Below are 22,500 nucleotides of genomic sequence, written 5' to 3' on the forward strand. Positions count from 1 at the left end.
AAAAAAAAAAAAAGTTGCTCTTTCTGATGTCTGCTGTATTTTTTTTTTATTTCTTATTGATATGCTGCATTTTGCCAGCATTAAAATCCTGTCTCTCTCTGTCTTCAAAAAAAAAAAAAACTCTCCAACTTGTCATGTTACACTTTTCAACTTCTGAAGCAGAACCGCTTCAAAACACATACTGCATGAATGTCTCAAACCTTCGTTTGCATTATTTAGCTTCAAGCTCAAACATAATCCTCTTTGCATAAAGCTTTAGCCATCACGGAGTGGACGCACTAAGAGCAAAGAAACAGGCTTGGTGTTTGCTAATTAAATCACATGTGGACATCATCCACATTTATCTTCAGACCTCCGACCTGAACCTCACCAGGTTACACTTGCATAAATGTTTCTCTGTGTCGTGTCAACTGAAGAAAATACACAATTTGCAAATGAGCGCCGGTTTCCATTAGACACAGAGGACGCGGCGCACCGAGCCCTCCCCAGACTAGAGTTGGGGAGTCTGAAAATAGAACAGATCTCTTTGTGCAGGTGGGGGATCTTGCACTTTTGAAGCATTATGACCGATTATTCCACCATTGATTTAGTTTACTTAGTTTTATTAGTTTAGTAGTTTACTTTTTAGTTTTATTTCAAATCAAATTAGTTTATTTGTAATATTTGTAAAATGAAACTTTCTAACTTTTAGAACTCATTTAGTTTCTTTGAACATTTGCACTTCTAGGTATCAGCGTTCATTCCTGTATTCTACAGTATTCTAGTTCATTGGTATATTGGACTCTAACCTGCTGTACTGCACTAGGATGTGTTCTATGGAAATGACAAAGCACTTTTGTAAGTCGCTCTGGATAAGAGCGTCTGCTAAATGGCGTAAATGTAAGTGGATTTGTTTAGTCTATTTAATATTTTCAAACTCATTTAATTTTCAGACATTTGGGGACTGAGCTCACTTGGCGTAATTACTGTAGGCTGGGTTAGCGTACACGTTGAGGGCGTCATTCTGAAGGTGAACGTTCAGTGAACCTTAACACTGCCTGATCTCTCTCTTCTCCTTCAACACTCACTTCATCACTGGAGCTGTAGCATTAGCAGAGTAGTGCTAAGCTAATCTCCTGTCACCTCCTAAACACCCACCTTGGGTGTCAGAGGTTGAAGCTGGGCAGATGTCTGCACCTGTGTGTGTGTGTGTGTGTGTGTGTGTGTGTGTGTGTGTGTGTGTGTGTGTGTGTGTGTGTGTTGGTTTGTGTATTGCATGTATGTTGCATGTCAGATCCCTCGTTTGCACACTCACACTGGATCCCTCGTTCGCACACTCACACTGGATCCCTCGTTCACACACTCACGATGGATCTCTCGCTCACACATTCCCTCTGATACCCTCGTTCGCACACTCACACTGGATCCCTCGTTCACACACTCACACTGGATCCCTCGTTCAAACACTCACGATGGATCTCTCGCTCACACATTCCCTCTGATACTCTCGTTCACACACACCCGTCAGCAGGAAGAGACTGAGTGTGTTCTGGTGCCAGTGGAAGCACTTTGCTTTCAATTGAAAATACAATTGTCTCATTTGGTACCTGTCAGACACACTAATTCTAGATCTTCTACTCAACCGTTGGTAATATAGGCCTTCGTGATCATTCTCTCTCTCCCTCATTCCTTCTCTCTCTCTTTCTGTGTCTCTGCCTGTGTCTGTTTGCTTTTCTCGAACCTTCTGCAGCGTCATTTTGCGTCTCAGTTCTTGTGTCTGTAACTGCCCCTCTTCTCCTCTGGGGTGTGTCCAGTCACCAGTTAACTCCTGCAACCGGCGAGGCAAGCAAGCGTCAAATAAGGCAACGCATGAACGATGATCTTGGAAGGTGTGTGTGTGTGTGTGTGAGTGTGTGTGAGTGTGTGTGTGTGTGTGTGTGTGTGAGTGTGTGTGAGTGTGTGTGTGAGTGTGTGAGTGTGTGTGTGTGAGTGTGAGTGTGTGTGTGTGTGTGTGAGAGACAGAGAGAGAGGCCAGACTGCAGCTCCACCCTTCAGCCTCAGGCTGCTTCTCCCTGACACACTTCTCTACTTTTGTTTGCTCATCTAGTGCCCTTCACTCCATCGTATCACCACCCACACACAACTCTGTTTTTTCTGCTTTAGAAATGCACTGCCTGGCCAAAAAAAAGGTCGCACACTCTAATATTTCGTTGGACCGCCTTTAGCTTTAATTACGGCACGCTTTCGCTGTGGCATTTCCACAAGCTTCTGCGATGTCACATTTATTTTTGTCCAGAGTTGCATTAATTTTTCCCCCAAGATCTTGTATTGATGATGGGAGATTTGAACCACTGTGCCAAGTCTTCTCCAGCACATCCCAAAGATTCTCAATGGGTTTCAGGTCTGGACATTGTGGTGGCCAATCCATGTGTGAAAATGACGTCTCATGCTCCCTGAACCACTCTCACAATTTGAGCCCGATGAATCCTGGCATTGTCATCTTGGAATATGCCCGTGCCATCAGGGAAGAAAAAATCCATTGATGGAATAACCTGATCATTCAGTATATTCAGGTGGTCAGCTGACCTCATTCTTTGGGCACATAACATTGCTGAACCTAGACCTGACCAACTGCAGCAACCCCAGATCATAGCACTGCCCCCACCGGCTTGTACGGTAGGCACTAGGCATGATGGGTGCATCACTTCAGCTGCCTCTCTTCTTACCCTGATGCGCCCATCACTCTTGAACAGGGTAAATCTGGACTCATCAGCCCACATGACCTTCTTCCATTGCTCCTGAGTCCAATCTTTATGCTCCCTAGCAAATTGAAGCCGTTTTTCCCGGTTAGCCTCACTGACAAGTGGTTTTCTTAAGGCTACACAGCTGTTTAGTCCCAATCCCTTGAGTTCCCTTCGCACTGTGCGTGTGGAAATGCTCTTACTTTCACTATTAAACACATCCCTGAGTTCTACTGTTGTTTTTGTACGATTGAAGTGATCGCCAATCAGAATCATTCAAGATTATTTTCTGACTACATTCATTCCTCAAAGATGTCCAACACATTTTAATAATGTGTTGGACAGTTCTTAACCCGATTTTAGTAGTTTAGTAGCAATCTCCTTAGTTGTTTTCTCTGCTTGCCAATAATTTGACCCTTCTGAAACAGATTAACATCTTTTCCACGACCACAGGACGTGTCTCTCGACATGGCTGTTTAACAAATCAAAAGCCACTCACTACATCAGTTAAGGTTATATAACTTGTTGCCAGCTGAAACAATCACCCATGCAGTAATTATCCAATGGGAAGCTCTTACCTATTTGCTTAGTTGAATCCAGCTGGTGACCTTTTTTTTTTTTGGCCAGGCAGTGCATCTCACTAGATTGATGAAATAAAGCAGTTGAGACAGGCAACACTGTGCAAAGTGGGTGTACGTCCTGCGGCCGGCATCCCAAACACGACAATCTCACGTCTGTAGTCTTTAAACAACACACGTTCCCCATGTCTTCTAATTGTTTCAGAATGTGTTACTCTACGGTTTCATCATTTTCCACAGAAGGACTGCTAATGGTTGTCAACTCTAAATGACAACAGACAACCGCTTATTAGCTTTAGCATTTAGCATTAGGATTTGTGTGTTTGTATGTATGTTTACACAAGACTCTTCCTTAAATTATTACTTGTTACTAATTGCCTCTATATTTATTTAGCTTTTTTTGCTTTGGTGTTTGCCCAAGATAAACTCATTGCATCTGGTTACACATCGTGCTTTTTATTTCAAGCAGTGGCTTCTCTGACAAGAGATTTTTGCTGGCACTTTACGAGTGCGATGGGAAAATTGGAAGCCAAACCTTTTTTTTGCCATCTACACAGTTCCTGGCCCCTTGTGTTTGTTACCTGGCGTGGCCTCCGACGGCCTCTCGGTGGTCCTCAGACCGCACCGCTAATGCGTCTGCCGTATGCTCAGCTACCCTCCAGTTCAACGTGATCAGGGCTGAAGCGTGTAGTCAAAAGCACAACGTTTTCATAATCATTAACCTCCACGAACAGACCATCAACAGACGCGGTATGCCTGTATCAGTGCCACCTTCTGTCCCCATCAAGTCAGATTATTTATTGCTGTTTATTTGTTTTGGGCTGGGGGCAGGTCTTGTCTCGGGCTAATAGTGCATAGTGCTGTTTGTGTTTTCTGATTTTAGTTAAGTTCCCCGCTGCCCAACCAAGCTAATTTAAGTCGATTTTCTGTCTCCTTGCAGACGCACGTTCATGTAGCTTTCTGTCGCGTTCTTGCCTGTTTTGATGTTACCACGCGTGTTGTCCAAAGATGGCCAGGCTTCTGAAATTTCCCGGCCTCTGCGACACGCTTTCCCTCAGGAACAGCCGCACGTTCACCGCTGCGGCAGCTATGGGTCGAACGGGGCATTGACCGTGGAATTGAAGGGAACTTCAGGCGGTTACGCTACGGATAATCCCATCCCCTTTGTTCCGAGCTCTTGGAGCATCCTCGTACGTCTGGTTATGTTCCGTGCAGTCTGGACCATTGTCTTGCAGTCCGCACGACCCGAGCATGTGAGCGTGACGTCCACGTCCCCGTCTGGTGAGAGGCAAACGGTGCTTTTCTGGAGCTTCATGACACCTTGGGGAGTTTCTTCCTCCCACACCCGCCATCGGCTTGTGCTCGTTTGTGTTATACAGCTGCTGTTCTGTAACGCTGCTTTCTGGGAAAAAAACAAAAAACAAAAAGTAAGAAAATAAAACAAATACAAAAATAAAAACAAAAACACACAAAAATTGGGTGGATCTGCATGTGCCTCTGCTGGGTGTGTTCAGGCTGGAGCGAGGTCCCCCAGGCAACATGTGGGGCAAGAAGCAATGTGTAGCTCTTTCACACACACAACCCCAGATGTGCGGGTTCTAAGCTGCAGTACACACGCATTAACCAGCTGCCCCTTCTCCCCGCCGTTTTACCCTCACGCTGCCATGTTTTTAAAAATTGTTTCCTGTTCTCACGCCGTGCGCCTCACGGCTCGAGTGTCTCTCCGAGCTTGGCTGCTTCTGTCTGCCTGCGTGCCCCAACCTCCTTCCTCTAGCACCGTCCGAAGGTGGCGTGGTGCATTGAGACTCGTGTCCAAGCGGGCCAGGCCATCCTGAGGATGTGAACATGGCATCGTTCCTCTGTGTTTGGATGGACACGGTGACCTTGACCTTGGGCTGCTACTGCGCAGCGTGGAGAGGCGTGTCTGGTGTCTGGGGGCGGGGTGGGCGGGGCCTTGGCATTCCTTTGTAGGCCTTCTGAGAGTATAGGATGTGACTTTTATCACTGCATGCAGAATGGATTCACGAGCTTGAACCGGTGAGTCAGGAAAGGACTGACGAGGCTCTGCTGATAAGATAATAAGAGAATAAGAAAACATCTCTCTCTCTCTCCCTCTCTCTCTCCCTCTCTTGCTTTCTCTCTCCATCTCTCCATCTCTCTCTCTCCCTCTCTCTCTCTCCCTCTCTTTCTCTTCCTCTCTCTCTCTCCCTCTCGCTCCCTCTCTTGCTTTCTCTCTTCATCTCTCCATTTCTCTCTCTCACTCTCTTTCTCTCTCTCTCTCTCTCTCTCTCTCTCTCTCTCCCTCCCTCTTTCTCTCTCCCTCTCTTGCTTTTTCTCTCCATCTCTCTCTCTCCCTCCCTCTCTCTCTCTCTCCCTCTCTTTCCTTCTCTCTCTCTCCCTCTCTTGCTTTCTCTCTCCATCTCTCCATCTCTCTCTCACTCCCTCTCCCTTCCTCTCTCTCTCTCCCTCTCTCTTTCTCCCCCCAAAATCCTTTGCATAATGTTTACCTATGTGCAGAAACATCCTCATACACTATGCATGAGACAGAGTTACGCACCCGTGCGCACACACACACACACACACACACACAGTTACAGTATGCAGGCCGTAGGTCACTGTGAGAATCACGGTGAGATTAGCTGCTCCTGACTGAGTCATCCTATCAGGCTTCCACTTCACCCCAAGGAGCCAATGACGCAAAATCAAATTTACATGCAAATTACGTCACGCTAATTGGTGTCTACTACCGCTTGGATTTCTCATTAGCAGCACTGGGCCTTAAATTAACCATGCGGCCCAAGTGACGCGCCACCTGCAATGCTTGTGGATAACGCCCACACGTCTAAATGTGCTGTGCTGGCCATTGTGCAGAACGGATCACGCGAGCCCAGTGTTATTGTTCCGTGGCCAAGCACAGGCCGACGAGAGGACCACAACATTAGTCTAGCAGGACGTCCGCAACGGCCCGGGGCTTTACTACGTCCCATTCGCAGGTTACGGTCACTTAGCACATGCATGCTGTTAATATCCCACTGGCAGTTTTATCGCATCTTGTTGCTTGCACTGCCAAAAGTGATTTTTGCAGCCAGCAAGTAGCATCAACACTAACATTTTAATAGCGTTTTACAATAACCCTGTAAAACATACAGACAGCAAATATGTCTTTTACTGCTGCTGGTCTCTGTAGTTTTTGTGGTATTTAAAGCCGTGTCTGGGGCGGGTCTGATGGGAACCAAGGCTGCTTGTGTTCCCGTTATGATACTGGGAGTGACGTGTTGTGCATCAGACCAAAGAATCATTCCAGTTCTCTGTCTAATCCGGTGACACACAGGCGGGACCGAAGAGCGTGAAGTTGGCTTTGCTTCAAATTAGCATCGCCCTAGCCAGGCTATCTGGATCTACCAGCCAGCCGCCTTTTGATGCAAACCGCAGCCCTCCCGCTCCGCTCACAGCCGTCGCCGGGACCTCGCACGGCTCTGCTGCTGACGCGCGGCTATGTTTGGCTGGCTTCTCATGCAGGCAGGCCGAAGCCTCTCTGACTAAGTCCTGCACACTCCTCGTCAGCCTCGCTCCGAACTGTCACATTCCACCTCCGCTGTGCTGCCGGGAAGATATTCCCCTTTGAATTGAGCGCTGGTGATGCCTTGGTGCGGGCGTGCGGGCCCTCGTCTCCGGCCCTCTGTCTCCTCACTCACTCTTCCCCGAGGGCTTTCCCTCCCTGCCTCCCTGCCTCCCTGCCTCCTCCTTTCACGCTGTCCTTTTTCCTGCTGCCAGGACAGACTCTCCTGCCACGTAGCCGCGTGACAACTTACAGTCGCTGCCTGTTAATTGCCAACAGCCCCTGACGCTGTTGGAATGTATGGATACGCTGTAACAATAATATCAGGAAGCGTTTCAAGTCTGTTGTCAAACGTGTTGGTATATTATTATTTGTTGCTGTTGACAGAGGCCAAAAATGTCAGTATTTGAACCGGTCTTATTTGAAAATCGGTGGGAGAGAGAGAGAGAGAGAGAGAGAGAGAGAGAGAGAGAGAGAGAGAGAGAGAGAGAGAGAGAGAGAGAGAGAGAGAGAGAGAGAGAGAGAGAGAGACAGAGAGAGAGCTGGCATGTAGTGAATTGCTAGGGATACGTTTTTGCCAAAAAATGAATTACAGTGTGTGCACCGATTGCCACTGCAAATGTAATGTTGCTTTGGGACTGCACCTAAGGACCAGACAAAGCCTGGGGGCCTTTTTTTTTGTCCATCTTCCGCTGAGAATCAGTGCTATTAGTGACTGTCCCACTGAAGCCAAGAGAACATCAGAGCCCCACTGTCTTTATAGTACCATCAGGGCAGGGATGACGTGATCTGCGTGTGAGGTCTCTCTGCAAACCCAGCACCCACTTGTGTGAGTGATGAATGAAATTACTTTAGCCCTGCACACAGGGCAGACACACACACACACACACACAGTCAGACTACAGTAGATTTATGGTCGTACACTTTCACATTTAGAAACTAGCTGCAGTTAAATGCACTTCATTGACCTTTATCTACTTTCTCCTATTTTTCTTCTGTTTTGCGTCTTGGGGCTTGTTTGTGTTCTGTCGCCCCTTACGTTTCCCCTCCCTCTCTCACACGCGGTTAAAGCATCCCACAATGCCATGGGACGGATATCTGCCGTGGGAGGAGGGCAGAGTGTAGGGTGGTACCTCTGACCTCCCCCTCCCTCCTTTCTTGTCCCCTCATCCTCTCTCTCTCTGCCCTTTTCCCTCCGTGCTGAGATTAGTTCTGCGCTCTGGATTCCGCCGGTGTGTTGAATAAATGTGGTGGTATTGGCTGGTAGCCGAAGGCCTGTTTTTTTGTTGTTGTTGGTTTTTTTGGGTGTTTTTTTTTTGCAGTGTACCGGGTTCTCGCGGAGACCTCCAGTACAGACACTGTGCTTCTCCACAGCTTGGAGCCCATTCTGGCACTAAGTGGTCTAGGAAAACCTGCCAAAGGCTGTTTCACCCTGCCAGCCGTGGGCTACGTGGGACCTTTTCTCAAGTCATTCGTTAATCTAGCATTCAAAGCATGTTGTGTCTACCTCCTTAAATGCTTAATATGTCTATCTTCTGTGGTATTACAGTACAGATTAATAAGAATTGCTTGCCAAAGGTGCCGGAGGTTTAGTTTTGGGTTAAACCCAGGAAGGCAGGCGCTTCTAATCTCGCAGCCTGCTGTGAGGGGAGCAGTCTTACGGCGTGCAGATGGAATGAGGCACCGAACACTTCGTGCGTCGTCTACGTCGTAAACTCGCCGGGGGTCCGCCATTCCGTTTCCCTGCGGAGACGATAAAGGAGAAGCCGCAGACGGACCGTGAGAGGCGAGACAGCAGCACAGGCACTGTGAAGGAGAAAGGAGTTTAGTTTGAAGGGCATTTTTTTTAGATGTGTTCTTATCAGTGTAAGCGGATGGCTTAGTGAGTTTTCTGTGGAGTCCTCCTCACGGACGAGGCAGTCCCGCCGCCCAGCACTGCCGCGGGACTTCAGAGTATCCTTTGTCATGTGCCAAAAAAAGTCGTGAACGTCACGAAGTGAAGCCTCCCGTGGAAACGGCCGACTGTACATATCGACAGGTTGAACGCGTCTGAAAGCCAGTTATGGTCAAGAAATGCAATTAACCTGCGGTTTCTGGCAGCCGTGGACTCTACTGTCTCCAGTCTGGGTTTTTAATTGGCCAGAAGAAAAGACATTTTAATCAATTGGGATATTTTTTTGTGCTTCTTAATCTGCTGAGGAGTACAGAAACAACAGAAAATGAAAAGCGCAAAGAAAAAACGATGACAGCAGATCTATTCCAGGTTGCCCTCTGGCATAATTGCCCTTAGAAAAGAGCGAAAAAAAAAAATAGCGAGTGAAAAGATGAAAGGAAATTAACAAAGAAGACAAAGAAATTAATATCCGCGCAGCCTCACGTCATTGCTGGTCTGCCTTTTGCGGTCACTGCCTTGTTCCCACGGCTGCTTGCCGGCGGTTCACTGTTGCTTTAGTCTGAAGTAAACCGTGCTTGGTTCATCTCGGCTTAGCGCTGTCATGACGGCGAAACTGGTGGCTGGTGCTCACTTTAATACAGACGTAGGTTTAATTAAAAGAGTGGGCTGACCCTGCAGCTCACCCGCGTGCAGTTATCATTGCGTAACTGAACGCCACTCACCGTTCGGCAAGGACCGAGTGTCATTCCTGCGTCTGAGTTCGTCCAGCTGCTTTGATGCAGTGGTTGACTCATGCGCCTACAGCCTTCTAGCGTGCCTTTACGATAATGGAACCACAACGCTTAAGAAATCAACTCCGTAGTCCACTATTGGCCAAGCAGAGAGACCGAGGAAGTACAGGGTGGCCAACTCCGACTGTGTCAGCCACTGCGGCAATGGCTAAATCTATGGGCTCAGAGCCAGAGAGGATAAGGCTGCCACTGGTAGAGTTTCAGAATAAGGAGCAAATAGACTTTAGCTGCCTGCCTTTGATAAGTCTGTTTAAAGTGGTTGCTAATTATAATGGTTTATGATGACGTGTAAATGTGCTGTGAAAGACCTGTATGTGAGTCTGAGCTCTGGATATTGTGCTTGGCTTCGCTCCTGTTTTTAGAGGTCCTGTTTTTGTGTTAGTTGCAATGGTAATTATTATTTTTTGGCTTCATTTGTCTTTTTGGCACCCGTCATTTGTCTCTAGGGTTATTTCTTTTTCCAGAATAGCAATATGGATATGAATGATCATAGAGGTGAGATTTTTCCCAAGGTTTGTTTATGGTTGTTGTTGTCATTGACCTGAAGGATTGATACTTTGATCGTACAGTTGTAATATATCTGCTTTAATTTTATTTGACTATTCAAATGTCTTTGTGCTATATTTGACTGTATTGCATATTTCATCATATTTTATAAGCATATTTGCTTATTTGTACGGTGTGGAGGTTACAATATTAAAATCATTTCAACATTAAAGGAAAAGCTGGGCTCGGGGAGTAGCTCCGGTACTGTATTGGTAATCAAAAGGTTGCTAGTTCAAGTCCCATCACCACCAGGCTGCTGCAGGTGGGCAAGACCCTTAACCCTGAGTTACTCATGTTGTGTTCAGTTATAGTTGTAAGTCACTTTGGGTAAAGGTGTCAGCTTAATGTCGTGACTTCCATGTTTGTGCTGTAGAGAGAATTGTAAAGATCTGTTTTGCATACCGTGCATATTACAAATTTGGATGGAATTTTGTTTCACGTAGCTCACTAATGCTTGTGACAACATCTCTGTAACTCCGTAACTGGTCGTATTTGCTCCAGTGAGTGTCACCGTGTTTGACTTTGTGATGGTCTTTGACAGCGCTGTAAACAGGCACATTCAGATTTTTGTTCATTTATGCTCCATTCTCTGCATTTGTCGGCAGAAGGTTGAATTAATGATCGTTACTGATGTATCTTATGTAAATGTTGTCAACTCTTCCTGAGAATCTTGATCTTGCTTAGCACAAGGTCAGGTTTAACGTGTTTGTCCTGCGTGGCAACGTTAAATCGCCTCCCTAAAGTAATGCACGTGACGGTAGCACTGACTAATGCTGTGGGCTTATTTTCCATTGTGCGTCTGATCCCCAATTTTTCCACATGATAATTCTTGGTCTGGGATAAATGTCTTAGTCATGTCTTCATTGAATTCTTGTCACGTTCCTTACCCAATTACTGCTTGCACATGTTGGTAACTCAGTTTGAATAAGGATGTCCAGACCTTTGCACAACTCCAGAGTTTTGGTGCATAGCGTCTGTTCCACACAAGGCGACCCTTTCTTGCGTAGCCTCTATCAAGCCTGACCTTCTCCATTATTGCTGTCAGTACCTATAACCAGAAATTCCAAATAGTCCAGAGTCTGGGGATTTTATTTTTGTTGATACTATGGATTTTTTCAGACCTCGTTCTCAAGGAACCAAAGCAGGAATTTCCCCAAGCTTTCCATAAGCCGACTGCATGGAAATCCACTTTGTTCTGCTTCTGACTGTCACCAAAATGACTTGAAAGTTTTGCACGGCTCAGTCGTATAATTTTCCACCCGTGCTCGTTCAGTTCGGCTACACTGAAGGGCCAAGTCCTGCTTTAGGACTTATGGCTCTGCTCCGGGGTACGCTTTCAGAATATAGAGGCGGCGGTTTGTCTGCTGTATGTTTTCCTCATTGTAGTGACATAATTGAGTTTAACCCCTGAGAGAAGAGCGTGCTATGACCTAAAGGTGGCTACCTAAAGCCAGGCCTCAAGGCCTGTGGTCGCGCATCGGCTTTATTCAAACCCTGAAGGTTTACAGAAATTGTCTGCACGTTGCATGTTTTTTCAGTTTAGATGTGCTACTGCTGCATAACAGCACTGTTGATGTGTGTGGGTTAGGGTTAGTGTCAGGGCTGAAGGGTAAGAACACCCCCCCGCCACCTGATAGCGGTGGTGAACATCTCAGCCCAGCCCTTAAGGAAGCTCTGTAACATAACTGTTTAAACCTATAACACATCACCTAAAGATAAGAGGGACAGAGTCCAGACTTAAGCTACAGTGGAACAGTTACACATAGCACAGTGAACATTTATTTATTTATTTATAAATCAGTCATTATATAAACACCGGTACCTGAAAATCATGGTGATTTTCTTCACTTTAACAGGCATTCATCTGTTAAAATCTGTTTGATCTGCCCTATGAGGGAATGCTCTGATGTTCCTGGTGGTCCTGCATCTTGCTCGGCACAGGTGCGAGCCCTGTGACGTCACCTTCCTCCCGCTCCTCACGGAGGAAGAGGGGCTTTGTCTAGGAGAGACCGGCCGTGAAATTCAAAAGAACCCGCAGCATGTACTTTGTAATGCAATACAAATGAGCGAGCGCTTGGATATGCTACCCCCTCTCCTGCATGTGACCAGAAATCCATCTGCATCGTTTTAAAGAAGGGAGTCATTTTATTTCAGCCCCAGAAAAGTCCTACAGTCGCTTGACCAATGATGGGCTTTGCGGCCTAACTCGGCCCACTAACCTGACTCCGCCTCTTTGCAGGTGACCACCCTGGTGAACACCAGCAACAAAGGGCCATCCAGTAAGAAGAAAGGCCGCTCAAAGAAAGCCCACGTGCTGGCCATGTCTGTGGAGCAGGCCACGCAGAACTTTCTGGAAAAGGGGGAGCAGATCGCTAAGGACAGCCAGGACCTGAAGGACGAGCTGGTCACCGCCGTGGACGAGGTCCGCAAGCAAGGTGAGATATTCCAAAACCCGTCCCTTGTGTGTCCAAAAACCCTGCCCCCAAAGCACTTTGGCAGTCATGTATCTACTTTGTGATGAGCAGAAGGTCTTCTTGTGAGGTCTTTGGTGGCCAGGGCGTTAGCCAACATGCCTTCTTTTCATTTCCTCCTTTAAACGTAGAGGAGGTACTTTGAGAAAGTGAGTCAGAAATAAACTCTCCTGCAGACTGGGAGTCTTTGCCAGTCCTTTTCAGAACTGGGAGGGAACGTCCATGTGTCATAATACGGTCGGCTGCAGTTTACGCAGTTTGAGTCAAGACCACCTGACTTCATCCAAGCGCTCAAGGATACACACGCACAAAAAAGCAAACTGTGGTGATATATAACAGAATTACAGCTAAGACTAGGTTTGAGGGTGAACCCGCGTGAAAAAAAGTTATGTCTGGAATTACTGTTCCGCTGGGGCCTCTTGAGAAGGTAGCCCACTGAGAAATTGTCATTTCTCAGCTGTTCGTGTGAGCTCTTAGTCCTTGAACATGTTTCTGTGCCATTCTTCAGAAATGTCCTGTGGAATAGTCCAGCCATTGATGTAGAGAAGCACGGTGGGTCTCTCTGGGGCAGTCAGCCTCTTACTTACTTACTTTCAGTTCTTCTCTTCTCTTCTCTGGTCTTCTCTTCTCTTCTCTGGTCTTCTCTTCTCTTCTCTTTGATCTTCTCTTCTCTTCTCTGGTCTTCTCTTCTCTTCTCTGGTCTTCTCTTCTCTTCTCTTCTCTGGTCTTCTCGTCTCTTCTCTGGTCTTCTCTTCTCTGGTCTTCTCTTCTCTTCTCTTCTCTTCTCTTCTCTTCTCTGGTCTTCTCTTCTCTGGTCTTCTCTTCTCTTCTCTGGTCTTCTCTTCTCTGGTCTTCTCTTCTCTTCTCTTCTCTTCTCTGGTCTTCTCTTCTCTTCTCTGGTCTTCTCTTCTCTGGTCTTCTCTTCTCTGGTCTTGTACGTTTTCTGTTTTCTTTCTTTTTGTTTTCTTTCTTTCCCTCTGTTCGGCTCCTGCTCTGCCACTCTTACACACTCTGTCTACATTGTTTGCTCTCATTCTCCCTCTCTCTTTGCCTGTCTCTCTCGCTCATATGTTCTTTCCTAGAGCACTTGTGAGTGTTTGTTCGGCTAAATTATGCCCACACTGTTACTTTTCCTCCCCAAGTTCATCTTCACTCAGACACACTGAAACTGGATTATTCCGCTGTGGACACATGAGATGAGAGATTTTAACATTATTAACCAACTGATAGTTAGAATAAAAATGAAAGTGTTTTAGAGGTATTGTTTGTTGGAATAAGCTTTAGTAAATCTTCTTTAATCAACTAGCTTAGCCCATCTTATTTAATGAGTCTACTTGGCCATTGTAGTAGTCCATCATGGTCGATCATTTAGCAGTGTATGTAGTTCCACGCATCAGAAGTCTCGAGAGCCATTTGTGCTTTGGTATAGCTGCGGCAATTTTGGCTGTGTGTACGATTAGTCGAGAGATCTACAGGGACCCGCCCTGGGTCTGTTCATGTCTCCAATTTTCTTATTTCTGTATTTGGTCCTGGATCTGGGTCCTCTCTCTCTCTCTCTCTCTCTCTCTCTCACTATTTCTCATTTGCTTACCTCCCTTCTGTTCTAATGAGTCTAACTCTCTTATTAATTTCATAATGGTCCCCAGATGGATGCCTGACCACTCTCAACACACCTAGGTCTGATTATTGAACCCATTAAGCACCTGAATAAATTGAACTTTAGTGGAACACGGCCCTACGTCAGTAGTTCGGGCCGTCTGCCGTACCCACAGTGTTAACAGTGTCTCCTGCGATGACCTGATTCCGGACTGGGCTGGGCGGTACGTGCACGGGAGGAGCTGAGTAATGACTCACCCAGGTCCTTGTGCCATTACGTCTGCTTTGTTCTTTTTAGCATGATGAGAATTTAATCGGAAAAGCAACCAGCGCTTTAATCTCTTCACTAGAGACCAGAGCTGGGGAGGGTGTAATGTGCTCCGCAGACCTGCTCAGACTCGAAATGCTGGCAATGATCCCCCCCCCGCCAAGCACCCGCCCCTGAGGCTTGTTTGAGACAGCAGGTTGAGGAAGGCTTTCATTTTATCCTTTAGCTGACGCTTTTATCCAAAGCGACTTACAATTATGACTGAGTACAAGTTGAGCAACTGAGGGTTCAGGGTCTTACTCCGGGCCCAACAGGGGCAAAACAGCAGCCAACTCTACTGCCTGCACAGTGGGGCGTGGGTGGTTGTCCGAGGGTGGGGTGGAGGTTATTACACCGTCATACTCTATGTCCAGGCAATCACCAGCATCTAAGAGTTTCACATTGCACTGGTTTCTGCCTCCAGTATAGCATTAGTCCAAGGAATACAGGAACACGGGAATACTGCTGCTTCAGGAATGCATGAGAAAGGTCCAGGTGCTTCCACTCTTGTGTCATTAACCTTCCCAGAGCTGAGAGCAGCTACTCGACACACTCTGGCACATCCTTCTAAAGCCCAGAGTCGACCAGGGTGTGAGGTCTGGGTTTGAGCACCGTCAGCGGGGCACATCCCAACTAGCGGCCCTCCTCCCTACAGCATTGCCTTTTTTGGCATCTGTCGTCACCGCACCGCTGTTTCTCATTTTTTTCTCATTAGCCGCTCGACGGTGGGAGAGCGAATAAGCGCGTAACGAAGGCGTCGTTGAAAACAGGCTGTGAGACGATAGCGGAGCTTCTGTGTTTGTGTTTCGCAGACCGGAGCAGCCAGGCAGATACAGACACTCCTGCTCCATCAGCGTAGTGGATCAGTTGACTCCAATAATGGCAGTCATGCTTAAGTAGAGGAAAGAAGGAGGAGAAAAGGGTGAGGGTGTGTGTGTGTGTGTGTGTGTGTGAGTGTGAGTGTGTGAGTGAGTGTGTGAGTGAGTGTGTGTGTGAGTGAGTGTGTGAGTGAGTGTGTGTGTGAGTGTGAGTGTGTGTGAGTGTGTGTGTGAGTGTTGTGTGTGTGTGTGTGTGTGTGTGTGTGTGTGTGTGTGAGTGTGAGTGTGTGAGTGAGTGTGTGAGTGAGTGTGTGTGTGAGTGAGTGTGTGAGTGAGTGTGTGTGTGAGTGTGAGTGTGTGTGAGTGTGTGTGTGAGTGTGTGAGTGAGTGTGTGAGTGAGTGTGTGTGTGAGTGTGTGAGTGAGTGTGTGTGAGTGTGTGTGTGTGTGTGTGTGTGAGTGTGTGTGTGTGTGTGTATTGGGAAGAGTTGTTGAGTCAGGACATTGTTGTCTCTGCCATATCATCAACTTGGTCTTACTGACTTATTGTCTCTCCCTCTCTCTCTCTCTCTCTCTCTCTCTCTCTCTCTCTCTCTCTCTCTCTCTCTCTCTGTCTCTCTCTCTCTCTGTCTCTCTCTCTTTCTCTCTGTCTCTCCCTCTCTCTCTCTCTCTCTGTCTCTCTCTCTCTCTGTCTCTGTCTCTCTCTCTCTCTGTTCTCTCTCTCTCTCTCTCTCTCTCTCTCTCTCTCTCTCTCTCTCTCTCTCTCTCTCTCTCTCTCTCTCTCTCTCACACACACACACACACAAACAAACAGCTCTCCATACTGTGCCAACATTTCAGACTTTGGTTGAGGCTGGACCTTTTGCCTACTACAGAATGAGGACACATATACTCCCTCTTATGACGGCCTATTGTTTGTTTTGGTTTGGTTTTGTCGTATAAGATAAATGATGTACTTAAAGCACTGACTAATTCACAAATTGAGCCTGTGCACTGGAAAACAAAGTTATGGCTACATTCATTAAAACCCGAACCGACCCGCAAAAACCAACAAGCCCTTAATCATACACTGGCAGCTACACATCCAGGTGGAGGCGGCCACATTAGCAGTTATGTCTGGCTTTGTCACACAACTCTGTTTAGTAGTGGCATGCTTTCAGCGAAATGGCATTTCAGTTTAATGACAAGTCATTTCCCCATCAGCTATCTTGAGTGGTAATTGGATGGCTGATCATTTGTTAATTTAGCTATTCCCTGGCCTAATCTGGAGTTGATAATAACAATTATTCTCTTTTCCAACCACAGTTTACTACTTAAGTGAACCAGGAGGCCTGTTTGTGTTATGTTAATAACCAGTAATAATGCAGTCAAATTTTTATGTACTGGAAAACAAACTGCCTTTTCTTTATGAAGTAAAAAGATTTATTTGACGGCCAGCTGAAAATTTTATAATGGCTATAGAATGCTTGATTGACATTCAGCTCAGAGCAGCGTGGATGTTTTGTGTTGACATTTACATGTCTCCCTCTCTGTGTTTAGGAAGAACATGACCTTTCCTAGTGTACAGGAAATGATGCTGATCTCACCAGAGCATACACGATTAGGCTTCTTCTAGCTTCCTGTTTGTCTCTGGTCGGCGGACCTTGGGATTGGGTCCGGGCCTGGACATGGGTGGGAAATCTGTTCACTTCTGATTCCATTCAGAAGAGCAGAAGGAGTGTGTGAGTGTGTGTGTGTGTGTGTGTGTGTGTGTGTGTGTGTGTGTTGGGGGGAGGGGTAATTAGCAGTCCTGCTGTGTGGCCCACGTGTGTTTCACTCTCTTGTCCACTGCAGAGGAAGGTGCACGCAGGACTCCAGTGTGCATGTGTTTATTCTGATTGCCGTGAAGCACACCGCTCAGATGGCTCAGAAAACAGCCCCTCCGACTGTGGGAACGATGACGATCGGTGGAGATGAGATAAGAAAAAAGAATAGAGAGAAGTAGAGATTGTAATAGGGAAAAACTGAATTTTATAGAGAAAAATAATTTAACGGAGAAAGAGAGAATTTAATAAGAGAGAAAAGGAGAACTTTTAATCAGTCTTCTCTGATGGAAGGAGGAAGTGTCTGACATTTCCTGACTAACACACACACGCGCACGCACACACACACACACACACACTCTCTCTCTCTCTAAGACCCCAAATAAAGAGTGCTAATTTCAGTAAAACTGCTGCTGTAGTTAGCCGGCATTTTGTGGGGGAGTTTTCTAAAGACTAAGTGACTGACATTGTGTGCAAACACAATAATAAATCTTTAATAGTAGCTTTTTGTGTGTGCTAAATGGTCTCTATAACAGATATGGATCCCAAAGCAATGAGTACTGAAAGTGAACTGAAATTTGAGATGGCGAGATTAGAAGCGTTAACAGATGAAACACAAGAACAACTAAAGAAAATGAACATAAACTAAAGCCAAACTGGCACAGCCGGACAAGGCTTGGGTACCTTCAGCACGTAGTTTAAATATTCTGCACTCAACATCCCAGTCATTTCTTTCCTGCTGGTCTTTTTCTTCTCACGTCTCCAGAAATGAAACACGCAATATATTAACGCCTGCCCTGCAGTCATATTAACGGACACACGGTCTCGCGTCTCGTCAAGCCTTCTAGGCTGGGTAAATTGCCTTGCAGGTGCTTCATCGACCTGCTTGGATCGATTCTCTCCTGTAATTTACAACCGTAGGTAGAAATGCCCGAAGCTGCATATACATGAGGTAAAACGGACAAAGCATGCTGTTTCATTTGAAGGATGCGATCATTAGGACATCATGGTAGTAGATCGGCGTGGGCGTCTTGTGGTGTTATCAAGGTTTTGTCTCGTTTTTCTTGCATGCAACTTTAACTTTCCTGTGCGGACTGGTTATTTGGATAACCACTTTAATCCGATCAGGGCTTTGCGTAGGTCTTACGGGCACATTAATTTAAGGACAGTTCCATAGTGCTGTCTGGGACCTTTGTATTGCCCTGATCCCAGATCAGGCTCTGTTAGAGGTGATGATTGACAGAGGGCTTACAGTCACTCACCTTAAGGAGAATTCGGTGAAGACGACTGGGTGTGTGATCCGCTGCAGTGTGTGTTTGGAAGGGGTCGGGTTTTTGGTGGTTTAATCTGATTTCGTGTGGCACCATGACTCTCAGTGGGCTGTAAACATTTGGTTAAACCACAGCCAGTTTCTCCAAGCCCAGACTGCTGGCATCTTTGAGCCCAGTCTGATTGCTCCGACTGGAAAATTCTGGAGCATACCCCTAGCTCAGCCCCGCGGGCCAGTGACGCGCCCAGTTTCTTCCTGTTGTGTGACTGACATGCCTTAGAAGGGGTGTTGCCAAGGTGACGCGCCCCTGCTAGAAGTACATGCATAAAAAATTGTGCGTGTGTGTGTGTGTGTGCGTGTGTATGTGTGTGTGTGTGTGTGTGCGTGTGTGTGTGCGTGTGTGTGTGTGTTCTGCACCACAGAGGGCCTCTCATTCTCTCATGTTTGCATTTCACTCTAATTAAAACTCTAGGAAGTTATACTGCTTGAAAACATTTCAGTTTTATGATATTGCGCTGTCATGTACGGAGGCACTGCTGGCGTGTTTTTGAAGGCAGAGAAACGCAGGGGTTTCTTTCCCAGAGGGAAAATTACAGGTTTTTTTGCAGATCAAACCATGACTTTGTACTTTGAAATGGTTGGGAAGAAAGAATTGTGTACAAAAGTACAAATTTCAGTGTTACAATATTTCAAATTTTCTTCCATGTTTAGAAGGTGCACTGATTAGCATGAATGGTGTCAGTGGATCCTTTAATGATCCTTTAAGTGTTTTTTTTAATTATTATTATTCTGTGTGTGTGTGTGTGTGTGTGTGTGTGTGTGTCTCTCCATGTGGATGTGTCTGCTTGTATAAATTGTGTGTGTGTGTGTGTGTGTGTGTGTGTGTGTCTCTCTCTATGTGGATGTGTCTGCTTGTATAAATTGTGTGTGTGTGTGTGTGTGTGTGTGTCTCTCTCTATGTGGATGTGTCTGCTTGTATAAATTGTGTGTGTGTGTGTGTGTGTGTGTGTGTGTGTGTGTGTGTGTGTGTGTGTGTGTGTGTGTGTGTGTGTCTCTCTCTATGTGGATGTGTCTGCTTGTATAAATTGTGTGTGTGTGTGTGTGTGTGTGTGTGTGTGTGTGTGTGTGTGTGTGTGTGTGTGCGCCCCCAGGAGAAACGATGCGTGTGGCCTCCTCAGAGTTTGCCGATGACCCGTGCTCATCGGTGAAGCGTGGCACCATGGTCCGTGCGGCACGCGCCCTGCTGTCCGCCGTCACGCGCCTCCTCATCCTTGCTGACATGGCCGACGTCATGAGGCTCCTGGCTCACCTCAAAATTGTAAGCCTCCTCCCCTCTCCTCTCCTTGCCTCCCCTCCCCTCTCCTCCCCTCTCCGCTCCTCCTCTCTCCTCTCTTCTCTCTCCTCTCCTGTCCTCTCCTCCTCTCCTCTCTCCTCTCCCTCCTCTCCTCCCCTCTCCTCCCCTCTCCTCTCCTCCCCTCCCCCTCCTCTCCTCCTCTCTCCCCTCTCCTCCCCTCTCCTCCCCTCCTCTCCTCCTCTCTCCTCTCTTCTCTCCCCTCTCCTCTCCCTCTCCTCCCCTCTCCTCCCCTCTCCTCCCCCTCCTCTCCTCCTCTCTCCCCTCTCCTCCCCTCTCCTCCCCTCTCCTCCCCTCTCCTCCCCCTCCTCTCCTCCTCTCTCCTCTCTTCTCCCCCCCTCCTCTCCCCTCTCCTCCCCTCTCCTCCCCTCTCCTCCCCTCTCCGCTCCTCCTCTCTCCTCTCTTCTCTCCCCTCTCCTCTCCCCTCCTCCCTCTCCTCCCCCTCCTCTCCTCTCCTCTCCTCTCCTCAGCTGTGATTCATTAATGGTTTCCATGTGTGTAAGTGGACATGCTCTCCGTCTAGTCCAGCTCGTCTCCTCCCACTCCCTCAAACTTCAGAGATGCCGCAGCCTCTCCTGACCAGATCTCTCACCACTCTCTCCTTCCTACTCTTTATTATTGTCTCCTTCTGCCTTTCTTCCTTTGTTCCCCCCCTCGCTCTCGTGCTCTGTGCTTGACCTCTCTACATGTCTGAAGGGATGAGTAGTTGCGTAAAAGCCCCATTCACTCGTCCCAGACTCAGTCTGAACTTCTCACTCAGTCCCTCTAACAGTTCTGACCCTGTCCTGCAGATCTCTACCTGATCATTACCGTGGCAACTGTGACACACACACACACACACACACACACACAAAAGCGAGTCCCTAAAAACACAAAAGGCATTGAATTAAATAACAAAAGCAACAGTGAACAAACATGGTCGCACAAAGGCGTGCGTCAACGCGGTAAACATCCCACACGGAGGAACATTTCCAGGTCAGGGTCAGGGCTGACGATGTGGCAACGCATGGGGAGAGTGCGACGGCACACACACACGCGCGTCAACACGCATGACAGGGCGAGAAGGAAAAACGAAACCCAAGTGCTAGATGGTGAGCTCCACTGCGCAGACGGGGAAACACACGAGGGGGCCGCTGCAGAGAGCAACAGGTTCCGGTGTCGGAGCGTTTGAACCTGCAGCTCCTTTGACTGTGCGAGTTTCTCTGTCAGCGCAGACAGCAAGCTTCTTCACATGCCCCTTACGGCACGTGCGGCGTGCCGAGGTCAGCGTGAACTGTGTTTGCAAGCCTGCAGCTCTTTCCAAACAAAGTTTAAGGTGTCCCTGGGCCGGTACAGTTCAAACCGTCTGAACGCAGCAAACATCATTATTTAGAGACGACGCGTTTCTGCTTTTATTGTTATTGTTGACAGACGGGCTGGACTGTGTTTTTTTTTTTTGTGTGTGTGTGTGTGTGTGTGTGTGTGTGTGTGTGTGTGTTAGGTGGAGGAAGCCCTCGAGGCCGTGAAGAACGCGACTAACGAGCAGGACCTGGCCAGTTGTTTTAAGGAGTTTGGGAAGGAGATGGTGAAGCTCAACTACGTGGCAGCTCGAAGGCAGCAAGTGAGAAAACTCTCACGTCACCTCCACTGGCCACGATCAACGAACTCGCCCCCTGACCCTCACGTCTGTGCCTGTCTGACGACTCGGCGTGTGCGCGTGTGTTTGTGCAGGAGCTGAAGGACCCGCAGTGCCGTGACGAGATGGCAGCGGCGCGCGGCGCGCTGAAGAAGAACGCCACCATGCTCTACACGGCCTCGCAAGCCTTCCTGCGCCACCCAGACGTGGCGGCGACGCGCGCCAACCGCGACTACGTCTTCAAGCAGGTGCAGGAGGCCATCGGCGGTATCTCAGGCGCAGCCCAAGCCTCGTCCCCCACCGAGGAGAAGCACGGTCACGCCGGCATCGGCGAGCTGGCCGCCGCGCTCAACGAGTTCGACGTGAGTCCGCCGCAGCGCTCGAGCCCCGCCCCTCGTTTCACGCGGCCCTGACACCTTGTGCCAGGTCCTTGACTTCTAGCGTTTGTGTCGCACATTTGATCTCTTTTTCTTATTACACTCGTCTGCGTCAGGTTTACGTTTTAGTTGGGCCACACTGCAGAGATCTTTCTGGAAGTTTCGGTCATGTCGGTCCATCACTCATCATAACAGCTGTAAAGGCCGGCTCTTCTCCACGGTAAACAAACATCGATCTTCCTCCCGTCCGGAAGGAAAGAACTCGCTTCCTTCCCTGGTTTTAATCCTCGATCCTCACGCTCAAACGCGTACGATGGGTCTGGTCTCCGTCTGTGTCTGCGCGCCGCTCCCAACATGCGTTTGCATCAGAATCTGTGTTTATCAGCCCCGAGCCGCACGCTGTCGTCGTCTCGTTAACCTCTCGTGGAGCGCGTGTGCATGAGGTCATCATCTTATTAGCTGCTCCCAGAACCGACGACGAACGTCGAACGTCCCCTCCCTTCGTCTCTCATGCTGCCGTCACGCTTGCTGGCAGTTTGATCCCGACGACAGGTGCGCTCCGAGTGGATGCTACGGAGCGCTTCCTGTGGCGTGGAGACACTGCCATCTAGTGGCCGCAATGGAACTTGACTCTGGGTTGAATTTAAACGCAACCTATGAGCACTTTTGATTTAAAAAGACATTCCTCTTCGACAGTCTAGGATGCATCATTAGTGGAGCGCGGCACGACACTCCAGATTCTGTCCAGTCGTGGAACGAAACTGAAATGAATGTCTCCTTGCCCGATAGTCTTCATTCACAGACACG

At 47.8% G+C, this 22,500-nt stretch overlaps 1 protein-coding gene across 6 annotated transcripts in view; it reads left to right on the forward strand.

The window, feature by feature from the left end:
• Positions 1-22,500, forward strand: part of ctnna2 (catenin (cadherin-associated protein), alpha 2) — a 300,745-nt gene that overhangs the window by 33,815 nt on the left and 244,430 nt on the right. For all 6 annotated transcript variants that reach the window (XM_081714771.1, XM_035529730.2, XM_035529729.2 and 3 more), the window contains exons 3-6: positions 12,328-12,523; positions 19,502-19,668; positions 21,182-21,301; positions 21,412-21,678. In XM_081714771.1, the coding sequence (XP_081570897.1) occupies positions 12,328-12,523; positions 19,502-19,668; positions 21,182-21,301; positions 21,412-21,678 (750 nt within the window). The remainder of the gene's footprint in view (positions 1-12,327; positions 12,524-19,501; positions 19,669-21,181; positions 21,302-21,411; positions 21,679-22,500) is intronic.

This window comes from Electrophorus electricus, chromosome 5, assembly GCF_041902795.1.
Source record: "Electrophorus electricus isolate QZ-2024a chromosome 5, ASM4190279v1, whole genome shotgun sequence".
Lineage (NCBI taxonomy): Eukaryota > Metazoa > Chordata > Actinopteri > Gymnotiformes > Gymnotidae > Electrophorus > Electrophorus electricus.